Source organism: Clytia hemisphaerica, unplaced genomic scaffold, assembly GCF_902728285.1.
Source record: "Clytia hemisphaerica strain Z4C2 unplaced genomic scaffold, Clytia hemisphaerica genome assembly, whole genome shotgun sequence".
NCBI classification, from domain to species: domain Eukaryota; kingdom Metazoa; phylum Cnidaria; class Hydrozoa; order Leptothecata; family Clytiidae; genus Clytia; species Clytia hemisphaerica.
The window spans coordinates 25,873-39,139 of NW_027104122.1; the positions used below are offsets into that span (position 1 = coordinate 25,873).

A 13,267-nucleotide genomic window follows, 5' to 3' on the forward strand; every position below is an offset into this window, starting at 1 on the left:
AAAATACTAGAAAAAATTATGTATAACAGACTTTACAATTATCTCAAAGAACATGATATTCTTTACAACAAACAATTTGGTTTTCAACAAAAACACTCGACAGAACATGCACTATTAGAACTAATTAATGAAATTTCTGATTCTTTTGAAGCAGATAAATACACTATTGGTGTCTTCATTGACCTTTCAAAAGCATTTGATACTGTTGACCATGACATACTAATCTCAAAACTTGAACAATACGGGATAACAGGTACCAACTTAGACTGGTTTAAGAACTATTTAACTGGACGTAAACAATGTGTAGCATATGACGATTTGACAACGACGACAAAAAAGATTGTCTGTGGGGTTCCTCAGGGATCAATTTTAGGACCATTACTATTTTTAATATACGTGAACGATCTACACACAAAACATCTAAACTACTTGACTTTATACTGTTTGCTGACGACACTAACCTATTTTTCTCTAGTAAGAACATAAAAACACTTTTCGAAATTGTAAATAACGAACTAAATCTCATTAATGAATGGTTTATAGTCAATAAACTATCCTTAAACGTCAAAAAGACTAAATACATACTTTTTTGTAAACATAATAAAATTGATGACTTACCTCTAAAACTACCGACATTGACCATTAACAACACTGAAATAAAACGAGTTTACGATACAAGCTTTCTTGGGGTTATTATTGACGAATCTTTAAACTGGAATAAACATATAGCAAACGTCGAAAATAAAATTGCTAAAAATCTAGGAATATTTTATAAAGCTAAGCAAGTGTTGGAACTTGACTCACTTAAAAAACTTTATTTTGCATTTATACATAGCTATCTAAATTATTGTAATATAATATGGGGTAGTACTTTTAAAACCGCCCTTAAAAAGCTTTTCAGTAAACAGAAGCATGCACTACGTATCATGTTTGGTGTAAACAAATTTAGTTCGGTTACCTGTCGCTTTAAAGAGATAGGTGCGCTTAATGTTTATCAGCTAAATATTTACCAAACAATTGCATTTATGCAAAGCGTCAAAACTAAAACTTGTCCAGATTTATTTACAGATAAATTTCCTGAAATCAATCACAAGTATCGAACGCGGTATTCGAGAAATGCATTTAAAATACAAGATGCTAGATTGAAGGCCAAGAGATTCGCTATTAACTATAGAGGGCCTTTTATGTGGAATAATATTTTAAACAATGACTTAAAGGAAACATGTACAAAAAAGTCAAAGCTTTGTTTCTTAAAATCTGTCAAAAACTACATTATCAATCTAGACATTGAAAAATATTATTAAAAGTTTAAATACTGTAAATAATTTTGTGGAAAATTCATTTCACTTTTATTTTTTTCCGTAAATTTAAATGTACATAAATAAACATCGCTGAAAAAGGGGATGGGTGAAAAGACAGTGATGTCTTCTTTTATCTCCTGCGAATGTTTTTAGCTCTTAGGACTTTTTTTATTTTAAATCACTATCATTAATATTTTCATCGTGTATACTTTTTAGGCAAAGTTATTATCGCAAAGACTTATATAAAAAAAAAAAAAAAAAAAAAAAAAAAAAAAAAAAAGAAGCCTCAGAGAAGATATCTACGCAGAAATAAAAATTCGATGTCGGAATGAGCATAGACAAGAGTCTTTTCCAGTTTTACCACCCAATCTCACGGTACCAGTTTTCAGATGTCAGAGCATGTCAATGTCATAGTTGCCCCCAAGGCAAATTTCCAACATAAAACTCTACCCCTAATATCTGTTTCCCCACCACAAAAAAAGCCAGAAAAACAGGTAAATATAGCCAGTTTTCAATGATTTTGCCCCTGAACTGTAGATATTATCAAAATTTTGCCCCTGCCCATGAAAAGTGAGCAATCTCTGCCCTCAAGATATCGATGATTTCTGCCATACTCTGAAAACTGGGTCCCATACAACAGTTTGTATAAAAATAAAATAAAAACAACTTCTTTGTCAAATTTTACCAAACATTTACTTCATTTTCAGATCTGAGAGTTTTAGGGCATCATAAATTACATTGAGGCTAATTTCATAGTCTTTTGAGCAGAAGATATAAGCTTTAAAGCTTTGTCTTATTGTTTGAGTTTTAACAGACTCAGCTGCGCTTGGTGATTTGCGTTAAAGATTTGTGAATATATATGATTTTCATGACTTTGACTTGATCAAAGACATTGAGAAGTTTAAAAGATTTGTTTTGAGAAGAGGTTTTGTTCCTGTTTCCAAGGACCTATTTATATATAGAAAAGAGATTTTAAAGGAGATCTAACGGCAAAAATTTCTTTATCCTTATTTTTTGACAGAGTACAGGCCTACTGTAATTAAATAAAAAACATTGCAAAAAGAACGAGTGCAAAATCTTTCATATTGATTGAATTATCATTGTTTAAAATATCTCTTTATTTGAAAGTAAGAGGGTTTCGTGACGTCAGCGCTGAACTTTCATTTCGATAGAGAAACTGTTTGTAGACTGTTTGTAAATTATGGAAAGAAGATGTTTTATAGCAAAATATAATTTTGATGTACGTAGAATGTAGAAGTAGTAGAATGGTTAAAAATGTCTGAGTACATAGTGTCCCCCCCCCCTTTATAAAGGGGGGGGATCAATCTTCCAGTTTTGAATGGGTGAGGGGGGGAAATAAAAATTTGAATAGTAAAGGGGGGAAAAAAAAGAGGGGGGAAAACATCGATAGTTGGCAAATTTGGTGGGGGGAAGTGTGAAATCACTTCAATTTTATCTCAGCAACCAAGGTCAGTCCACATGATATCATGTGATTAGATCATGATTGAAAATTAACCAATTTTCGTTCTATTTTGTCTAGTATTCCTTTTGCAGCAAAATTTTACATCTGTGTCAGGTTGAAATTTGAGAAATTTATACGGGTATATGGGGGGGAAATGATATTTTCAGAACTTTCTGGGGGGAAAGTAAAAAAGAGGGGGGAAACTAAAAAACTGAAAAGTCATAGGGGGAAAAAAAAGAGGGGGGAGATTTAAAAAAATCAAGAATTTGGTGGGGGGAACAAACCCTGGAGGACACTATGGAGTAATCATTTTCTTCACTTGAAGATTCACTCGACGACATTTTGCTCTGAATTTAGAAGTCTAAATGCTAAATGCTAGTCTAAGTGCTAAATGATTTTATCAAGAAATTTTTCTTTATAAAACTCACTAAAAGTTTAGAGAAAAAGAGAGAAAATCTTGTTTAACAAACAAGTTGTTCAGCAATGACGTCACACGCTTAAATCTTTAAAGGGATATAATTTCCTATTGAGTTAAAAATTTTCCACATAATATAGCACATTTTAATCCCCACGATATAAAGTTTCCATAATTTCCAAAAAAAATGTAGCAAAATTTTTGCCGTTAGATCTCCTTGAATGGCTTGATCTTTAGCAATTTCAGTATAACGTAGTCGTCTAAGAAAACAGCTTTTTTTTAGAATCTTCCTTACAATCTAGTTTTTATATTTATGAAAAGTAGATTGCTGGCGTGTGGAAAGGAATTTCGGCATGACTGATCCTTTTGTTTCGATAATAACATCAAAGCGGGAATTAATTTTCTTCTTGTTTCTTTCTTTCCTTTTTGGACCTACCCTGGTGGAGGTCCTATAAATTAACTGTTGTATGTTCGTTTGTCCGTCTGTTACCAGCTTTTCTCGAGATTGGCTCATTAGTTTTTTCTGATTTTTGGCACAATGATGCAAAATGGTAATGCCCAAAATGTGAAGGAGCCCGATTTTCGAAAAAAAATCATTTCAGGCCGGAAATGCCGGAAATATGCCGGAAATCGCCGTTTTTGCAGATTTTCATTGGACTTTTTCCATATAATTGGTTGTTTTTTTCATTCAAAAACATTATTAACAGCAATGCCCACCATCAAGCATGTTTCAATTTTCAATGAAATTGATTTTTGAAGCTGGAACTTTCTAAAAATCGCCGGAACAGCCGATTTTCGCCGGAAAAACGGTATTTCTTGAATTTCTTGAGCTGTACTTTATATTTTTTCATGAAACTTTGCACACTGATGCAAAATGTCAATACCTAAATTGTGACGGAGCCCGATTTTCGAAAAAAATTCAATTCCGGCCGAAAATGCCGGAAATATGCCGGAAAAACTGGTTTTTTGGCATTTTTTCGAGATTTTATTATAAGTTTTTTCTGATTTTTTGCTCAAAGATGCGTATTAACAATGCCCAAAACATGGCCGAGTCAGATTTTTGAGAAAAAAAATTTTTCGGAGGAAAATCCCTGAAATATGTCGGAAATCGCCGTTTTTCTAGATTTTCATTGGACTTTTTCCTTATAATTGGTTGTTTTTCATTCAAAAACATTATTAATAGCAATGCCCACCATCAAGCGTGTTTCTATTTTCAATATAATTGAATTTTGAATCCGGAACTATTTTAAAAGTCGCCGGAACAACCTAATTTTGCCGGAAAGACGATATTTCTTGAATTTCTCGAGCTGTACTTTATATTTTTTATGAAATTTTGCACACTGATGCAATAATGACAATATCTAAAATGTGACGGAGCCCGATTTTCGAAAAATATTTTTTCCGGCCGAAAATGCCGGAAATATGTCGGAAAAATGGGTTATTTGACATTTTCTAGAATTTTCATTTTTAGTTTTTTCTGATTTTTTGCAGAAAGATGCGTATTCGCAATGCTCAAAACATGGCCGAGTTCGATTTTTGAGAAAAAAATTTTTCCGGTTGAAAATGCCGGAAATCGCCGTTTTTGCAGATTTTCATTGGATTTTTTCCTTACATTTCTATGTTTTTCACTCAAAACATTATTGATAACAATGCTCACCATCAAGCATGATTCAATTGTCAATAAAACAGATTTTTGCAACCAGAACTTCCTATTTATTTTTTCAACCCTTCCCTCTCCCCCCATCAATAATCAACAATCAACAATCAATGATGAATTTATTGCGTTGTGTATTTTCGCTAATCGCTATTATTTTCTGACTGATTTTTCTCATTTTTCTTTTCGCATTGCTATCTAACTTTCATCATCAGGTAGGTCCAATCAGCATCTAGCTTGTTGATTTTAAAATCGGTTCCATATCTTTCAGTCAATAATCAAAAAGCAACAAAAAATAAAATGAATTTTAGTGAATGTTTCAAGCAGACTGGTCAGTTATGCAAGTTTTCACCAAATCAAAAGGCTTTGGTAAGTATATGTGGGTGGGCTACCAAAAGAGTTTCTCTCTTTGAAACTAATTTTCTCGAAATCTAAAAATTTTAAAAGAACCAGTCCTATTTCATTTGAAAGAAGAAAGATAGAATTAAATTTTGATGGGTCATTTATTAAATTTGATTCATTAGATCAAAAACTATGCTCAATTGAATAAAAAAGTTACTTTCAGAAAGTGCTCAAAAACGTTAAAAATCGAGAAAATTAGTTTTAAGGAGAAACTTTTTTGTGGTGCACCCGGTATTAAGTCTTCAATGATAACAAAAAATAAATATTGGCAATGTTTTGATGCCACAGTGTTTATTATTATTCATTATATTAATAATAGTCTGCAAGGCTTTTCAATACTAAATACTAAAGACAGATGTCTCTTAAAAATAATCTGTGTTGATGGCACAAAAAGTAACTTTTGGAAACAAAATCAGATTGCTCAGGTAATGTTTTTCAACTTCAATTGATAAGACCAAATCTAAGGCAGTATTTCTCCTTCTGTCACATCTCTTTCATTGAAATTTTCATTTTTACTAGGCCAATGCAGCTCAATACCGTCTTGTAATACGAGATGTTAAAAGTCTTCAAATCAAAGCATTGTTCACATGTTTGGACAACATTAACCATATTGAGGTATAAAATCTTAGATAATCAATAACAAGACCTTATTTTGAAGATGTTTTATTTGATTTATGACTTTCAAATGACGGTCTTTAAAGGGGGCGTATATACCAGTTTGTCGGTGTATTGGTATTTTCCTTTTTTGCGTCGGTATTGCAGAGGGGTCTGAACCCCCCATTTTTATTTCATCCCCCCATATGTGTATCCCGCCCCTATTTAAATTTTTTTTTTGAATCTGCGCTATTTTCAGCAGCAGTCCACCAGTCATTCAAAACCAAAAACATTGAAAATTGTATGAAAAATTCTAAGAAAAAAGAGTTTAACATGGTGCCGCAGGCGAAAATGTGGTTATCTACACTTGTTTTTTAGTTGTCCCACACCAAATATCTAAATCAATATAAAATATGATAGATATTTTGACCAAAATTTATTGTTCCCCCTATTTTTACTTGACCCCCTCCTAAAATCTCAAACCTCCCATTTTATTCGGAAAATCTCCTATCCCCTCATAAAGTTCTTCTGGAAAAGTTTGATCCCCCTTAAAAAAGGGGGGGGTCCACACTATGATTTCGGTGATCAACAAAAAATGTGTCGATATTTTGGTGTTTGAGATGCTTTTCAGTGACGGAAAATGTTAAATTTTTCAATCGGTGATACAGTAATTTTCCTGTAAAATGTCAGAGAAACGGTGCTAAATCAAGGACTATTTCTCAGAAATCCCTCCTATCCTCTTGTCTCATATTAGAATTTTAGAAAAAATAACATGAGAAAATCGTACACCCCTGCTATAAAAGATCCTACTGATTTTCAAATAATTTCCCCGTTCAGAATTTTCATGTGATAGATGGATAGATTGCCCACTTAGTACTGTGTTTGATCCATATCATTTTGGTTAAGTTGCCCTCATCTATCCCTATCCTCTTTTTTTTAGTGGTCTGCAGACTCGATGTTTCTTTTGTGTGCAATGTACAAAAGAGGAATCATACAGGTAAAAATTTAGTCTTGAAAGGACATCATTTAACGTATAAACCATCTTGCTTACACAGCATTTTTAAACAAAAGAAAAACAGCTTTCTCCCTCCTTCTTTTTATTTAGGTTTGGTCACTAGAGAATACTGAGTGGACATGCAAAATTGATCATGGTTCTTTGGGGCTTGTTTATGCAAGGTGGAGTCCAGATAGCCGACATATTTTATCAACTTCTGATTTCAAGGTTTGTTTCTCTAAGTAAAGCAGCTCATGAAGTAAAAAAGGTCATCGCTGATTTAACAAATTTACTTCATAAAACTCACAGGCACTTACCAGGCACTTAACAATTTCTGAAATTTATGATTTTATTTTAGAAAGGTATGCCTTCTGCTTTTTCTCCAGCTCCCTATTGTTTGAAAATCTATAGTCCCAACAGAAATAAGGGGAGGGCACTGTGTGATAAAATATTGAGTGAAAACAAGAAATTTAAAAGTGATTTAGAATTCCCTAGAATTTATTCTCTTCTTTTTAGCTTCGAATAACAGTATGGTCACTGATCAATAAAGCAGTTTCCTACATCAAGTTTCCAAAGCACTCACAAAAAGGTAAAAAATTGAGCTCTAAAATCAAATAAATGAGCTTTGTCTTTGAAGTGAAAATATGAAGTATTGATTTTCCATCCCCCCCCCTAATTCAGAGCGGCCCTTCTTACCCCTTCATTTGTTTTCATTTTTAGCCGGCGAGCTCTAATTTAATTCTGATCTTTCAACCCGACCCTTGTTGTGTCAGCAACAAAAAAATAACGACAATAAGGGTCAGCTTAAAAAGAACCAATAAGTAATTTGAGTACATTCTTATATTCGGTGCTTACATTTCACGGATGACACAAAACTTTATACCAACAAGGGTGTCCTACTAAGATTAGAAAAATAATTCTTTTTTGCGGCTAGTTTTCTCAAAGATTTTCCATTATGTTTTTGAAGTGCTGAAAAAGTGACCATAATGATCAGCAGCACGTCTTCATGCCCCTTTTGCCAGGGCACCTTCATCTTTGGGGTTCTTCGGGTTAAAGAATCAGGTTGATAGATTAAAGAATAATAAGAAAATGACTAAAGCATTTCTTTTTCTATCTAAGAATAAATCGACTTTCTTCGCTCTTTATTAAAGGATTGGAATTCTCGAAGAATGGGAAATATATGGCGGTCGCAGAGCGAAGAAATCATAAAGATTTCATAAGCATCTTTGCTTGTGACACTTGGGAAATGCTGAAGGTAATTGCGATGTTTTGTTGGTTTTTACCGTACTAAATTGAATGTTTTTCGATTTGCCTATTTCTATTTTGCGTAAATTCTGTTTTTAGAAAAAGATTCGGCCTAAGGAGGAGACTTTCGCCGGCAATCTGGACCCGGTAACAAAGAAAATAGTCGGTAATTCGGATTTTTGGTCCAATTACTGTATATTATTAATGGTGTTTGATGGTTCTATATGTTTTCTTTTGTTTTCTCTTTAGCATTTTGCAACAGACACGAAAGACCTATCAGATATTTCTTTTTCACCTAATGGAAACATGATTGCTGCATGGGATTCCAAACTTGAAGTAAGTTTTCGTATTTGCATGTTGGAACCATTATAATCCAATTCCATGTTCAAGCGAATTACATGAAATGTAATGTAAAGAAAAGCAGGTGAACCTGGGACCCCGTCCAAGTAGAATGCAGGGGGAAATTAGCGATTTTTCATCTCGTTTCTTAGTGAGTTCCACTTTGACGATTTTCGATAAATAGAAGCCTTTCAAGTGTTTTGACGCAAATTCGATTTTTTGATACTGCCAGGAGCTTCAAACGTTTAAAGTGATGTCAAAAAATCGAATGTTTAGAGCCCGTAAACCTGGACTCAAATCATTTGAAAAAGTCGCAAAGTGGAATAGTTGTTACAGTATAGGCTAGGGGAAAATCGGCTCTTGGCGAATTTATTTCTTATGCCAGGCCAAATAAGGACTCTTAATCATTGTTGTATTGTTTTCTTTTCAGTACAAAGTAGTAATCTATTCATTAGACGGACGTTTCATTTCATCGTACAGTGCTTACGATTATGCCCTGGGTGTCAAATCGGTCACGTGGTCACCGACCAATCAATTTCTTGCTGTTGGGAGTTACGATCAACAGGTAAATCAGATAGAGGACACCTACTTTTCAATTAACTTTCCATTACTTTATCGATCTTTTCACGATGGATTTCATTTTACATTGGGCCGTTCATGGGGGGTGGAGGATCAATTGTCCAGGGGTATTGAAAAAATGTCAAAAAATTGCAATGTCGAGGGGTAATTTTTTAGTGTCCACGGGGTTGATTTGATGTTTGTCCAGGGGTATAACCCGTGTCCAGGGGGTCAAAAATCAAATTGTCCAGGGGTAAATCATGAAAAAAATAATATATCCTCTACCCTCCTCTACCGATTTCGATGTAGATTGAAAATTATGTTGAACTTTAGAAAATCCCGACAATGTAACCCTCTGAGAAAGCTCGATAGTAATGTTTTACTGAATGACATTGATGCTAGTAAAGATTTCAATCGAATAGTTCATGATGGAATACAACACTCGAATCCGCTTGTTGATAAATACGAAGTTCTCACTACTGCTATGACTTCTGCTGCTTCAACTGTATTGCCACAAAAAGCTCGTGTTAGTCCAGACTGGTTCACCGAAAATGAAACTGAATTGTCAAATTTGATTGAAAAGAGAAACCTTGCTATACTATGTAAAATGAATCGTGTTACAAGAAGGACCACTGAAAACCTTCGTGTCGCTCGGAAGCAGTGAAATTCTGCCATCTCAAGGGCAAAGAACAATGGGTTAAAAGTGTCTGTGATAAAGTAAATCAAAGGGACACTACTCGTACCGGTACTCAGGCATATTGGACAGCATTAAACTTTTAAAAAGGGGAATGGAAAAACCTCCCCCAAGCAAGCAAACGATGATGATGAAACCGAACGGTGACAGATGTACCAGCCCTGAAGAAAATGCTAATGTGTTCCGTGACCATTTTGAGATCTCTACGACAGACCAGCTACTTTCGATCCATCTGTGTTAGACCTATTAGAACAACGACCGATTTTTCCGAATATTGATTATATCCCAGATGACAATGAGATACGTAAAGCCATCGGCCGCCTCAAGAACAAAGCACCGGGAGATTCGTCTCTTACACCTCAAATGTTCAAAACTCTACTTGAGGACAACGTATGTTTTAATCTACTTAAAGATATTATTGTTGATATATGGGTGAACGAAATTTGCCCTACCGATTGGAACACTGGTCTCCTCAGGATATTACCTAAAAAGGGGGATTTAAGAAAGCCCGGGAACTATCGAGGCATTATGCTCTTAGAATCCTCTTATAAAGTAATTGCTATCCTGATTCACAGTCGACTTCAACCACTTATCGAGAGCCTAGATCATGAAACTCAATGCGGTTTTCGAAAAGATAGGGGTTGCGTAGATGCGGTGTTTTCTGTCAAGCTGGCAATAAAGAAACGCAGAGAGCATAATCAAGAGACTTGGATACTGTTTCTAGACCTTGTCAAAGCCTTTGATAGGGTCCCTCGCCAACTTCTATGGATGGTCCTTGAGAAATTCGGTACGCCAAAGAAGCTCGTTTCGCTGCTCAAATCACTTCATTCATCCTTCCAAGTGAAATTCGTAGTCGACGAAGTGTCCCACACGCTGAAATGCACAATAGGCGTCAAACAAGGACCGGCCCTGTTCACCATCTTCATCGCTGCAATCATGATAACCTGGAGAAAGAAAAACGAACCGACCCACTCTGTCTTTTCCACACAAAAAAATGATTTCCAGATGACGGGTCGTCGTTACAATGCCAAAGGTTCCGAATTCCCAGTCGAAGACTCCGAATATGCAGACGACACTGCAGTACTTTTCGAATCTCGCGAGATTTTGGCTGAGTACCACCGCTACTTATTGAACATTTCGATCTTTTCGGTATGGAAATCCATAAAGGTGACCTAGAACATCCAGACAAACCTGCGAAAACGGAAGTTCTATTCGTATCCGCTCCTGAGAAATCTTACCGAAACGCTGCCACTTTTGATGATACTGATCTTTCAAATATCAATTTTGGTGGAAGTTATTTCTTCCCTGTAGTTGAAAAGTGTTCTGTTACCTCGGCACCATGATTACCCGCGACTGTAAAGATAACGAAGATGTATGTTGTCGAATCAAAAAAGCAGGTAATGCCTTTGGTGCATTACGTAGTTCTTTATTCTCCAAACCCATCGATAACGTATGAAGCCAAAGGTGCTGCCTATTGTATCCTCATCCTTCCCATTCTTCTGTATGGTGCAGAATCTTGGTGTTTAACGGAAAATCTTTATAATCAATTACGAACATTTTCATCATAGATGTGCTCGTTCAATGCACCGAATAAATCGTCGACACGTTTATTTACACCGGATAGGTAGTAATGAGTTGCTTGAAAATTTAAATATCCATTCGATGATGTTTATATTACAAAAAGGCAATTGTCGTGGCTCGGCCACGTGTCTAGAATGTCTTTTGAAAGAATGCCGAGGAATTGTTATCTTCGTGGGTCAAAATCGTAGACCAAGGGGCGCACCCTGAATTTACTTTTGGGCGTGGAATGTATAAAGCACTTCGTCGTGCTAATATCAGTAAAGATAATTGGTTTGTTTTGGCGCAAGATCGTTGTGAATGGCGTAGAATGATTAATAGTTTTACATAATGTCTATTTTTTAGTGCTATATTGTTTTGCTTTATTACGCGTAGTAATTTCCTAGAGATATTTTATTTAATATTTAATTTTTCTAGGCCAATTCCTAATGATCTAGGATGGTTCACTCTCTCTCTCTCTCTCTACCCCCCATGAACGGATTTTTCTGGAAGAGCCCAATCTTTCTTTTCACCTGGTCTAGTGTTTAAAAAAACAACTAAAAAGGAGCAGCATTTTGCAATTATCTAAATTTGAGATTCAAGTCAGTTCCTCTCTTACCAATGACTTTTAATAACCATATAATCTAAAACAAGGTTTCAAAAGGTTAAAAACTGCTAACAGTCAAGAAATTGAAATAATAAAACAGTCTTTATTGATATTTTATGTGTCTTTTCAAGTGATTTACAACACTACTTTTAATACTTACTGATAATTTTGACATTCCGACTACCAAACTTAAACAACTTTCCTTACATTTTTGGACCTACCCCGGTGGGGTGAAGGTCCTATAAATTCACCTCTGTCCGTTCGTCCGTCCGTCTGTCCGTTCGTTACCAGCTTTTCTCGAGATTGAATCATAGGAATCATTTGATTTTTGGTACAAAGGTGCAAAACGGTGGTGGCCAAAATGTGACTGAGCCCGATTTTCGAAAAAAAAAGTTATTGGGAAAATTTGGGCCAAAAAACGGCTAAAAAGCGGGTTTTTTGGACTTTTTGAAAAATTGGATCATAGGTTTTTTCTGATTTTTTGAATGGAAGTAGGGTACCATCATAGGTAAAAGATTAGATAGCTCAGGGAGATTTTCGCAAAAAGATTTGTTGGCTCAAAAAACGCATGTTTATCTATAAGAATCACTATTAATAAGCATACATTAATGTTCTTAGTCAAATTACTCAATTTTTTGATGAGATAGATGTCTTTTTATGCTCACGAAGTCTTGAATATGAAAGAATATTTCAAGAACATGAAATTTTGGTTTCTAAACGTTTTTTTTATAAGAAACAAACGACTAATTTTAATAAATCGTCACTATTTGTGTTCTGAATGATTGTTTGACGTTCATGCTCACGTAGATATCAATTATATATGTGTTAAATGCATAACCAGGTAGGTCCATAAAAGTATCACTTGTTGAATTTTATTTTTTTACCTTTTGCTTTACTTTTGAATATAACTTTGTGATTTATGGCACTGGTAAACTTTTTTGTTCAGGTCCAATGAAACATGTTTAAGACTTAGTTGAAGAACCGTTTAATCCTATCTATTGTAGTGAACTAATGGATAAGGTTTATTGAATTTTTATATTTCTTCGCTTGATCATGATAAACAAACATAATCTCATGTGAAAAATGAAATCCAAAGGGAGATTAGGGTACCTTAATGTATATAATTTCTGGTCTGTTCCTCTAATTACAGAACTCTCAAGGAACTTCTATTGAATGAACATTATGATCCCTTAAGAATGATTTGTTCTTTATGTTTTGCATCACAGAATGAATTGTACTTAAGGGAACTTTTTATTACCTCAGGAATTAAACTTGATATAAAATGTTCTTTGTTCCTTCTATGAGAGGGAACATTATCTTCACTGCTTTTTTTGAACCTTAATGTTCCCTTTTAAAGGAATTGAACGTTCCTGATCAACGAAAATTAAATGAATCAAATTATTCCCTAACGTAACAGTATCGAGAGGAGCGGTTTGGTTCTTCGT

At 34.7% G+C, this 13,267-nt stretch overlaps 1 protein-coding gene across 1 annotated transcript in view; it reads left to right on the top strand.

Annotated features, from left to right (window-relative positions):
- The first annotated feature begins 5,092 nt into the window (after positions 1-5,092).
- Positions 5,093-13,267, top strand: part of LOC136813536 (WD repeat-containing protein WRAP73-like) — a 28,442-nt gene continuing 20,267 nt past the window's right edge. The window contains exons 1-8 of the mRNA XM_067070050.1: positions 5,093-5,201; positions 5,754-5,849; positions 6,769-6,825; positions 6,934-7,050; positions 7,339-7,411; positions 7,974-8,077; positions 8,317-8,403; positions 8,837-8,971. Of these exons, the coding sequence (XP_066926151.1) occupies positions 5,133-5,201; positions 5,754-5,849; positions 6,769-6,825; positions 6,934-7,050; positions 7,339-7,411; positions 7,974-8,077; positions 8,317-8,403; positions 8,837-8,971 (738 nt within the window). The 5' untranslated portion in view covers positions 5,093-5,132. The remainder of the gene's footprint in view (positions 5,202-5,753; positions 5,850-6,768; positions 6,826-6,933; positions 7,051-7,338; positions 7,412-7,973; positions 8,078-8,316; positions 8,404-8,836; positions 8,972-13,267) is intronic.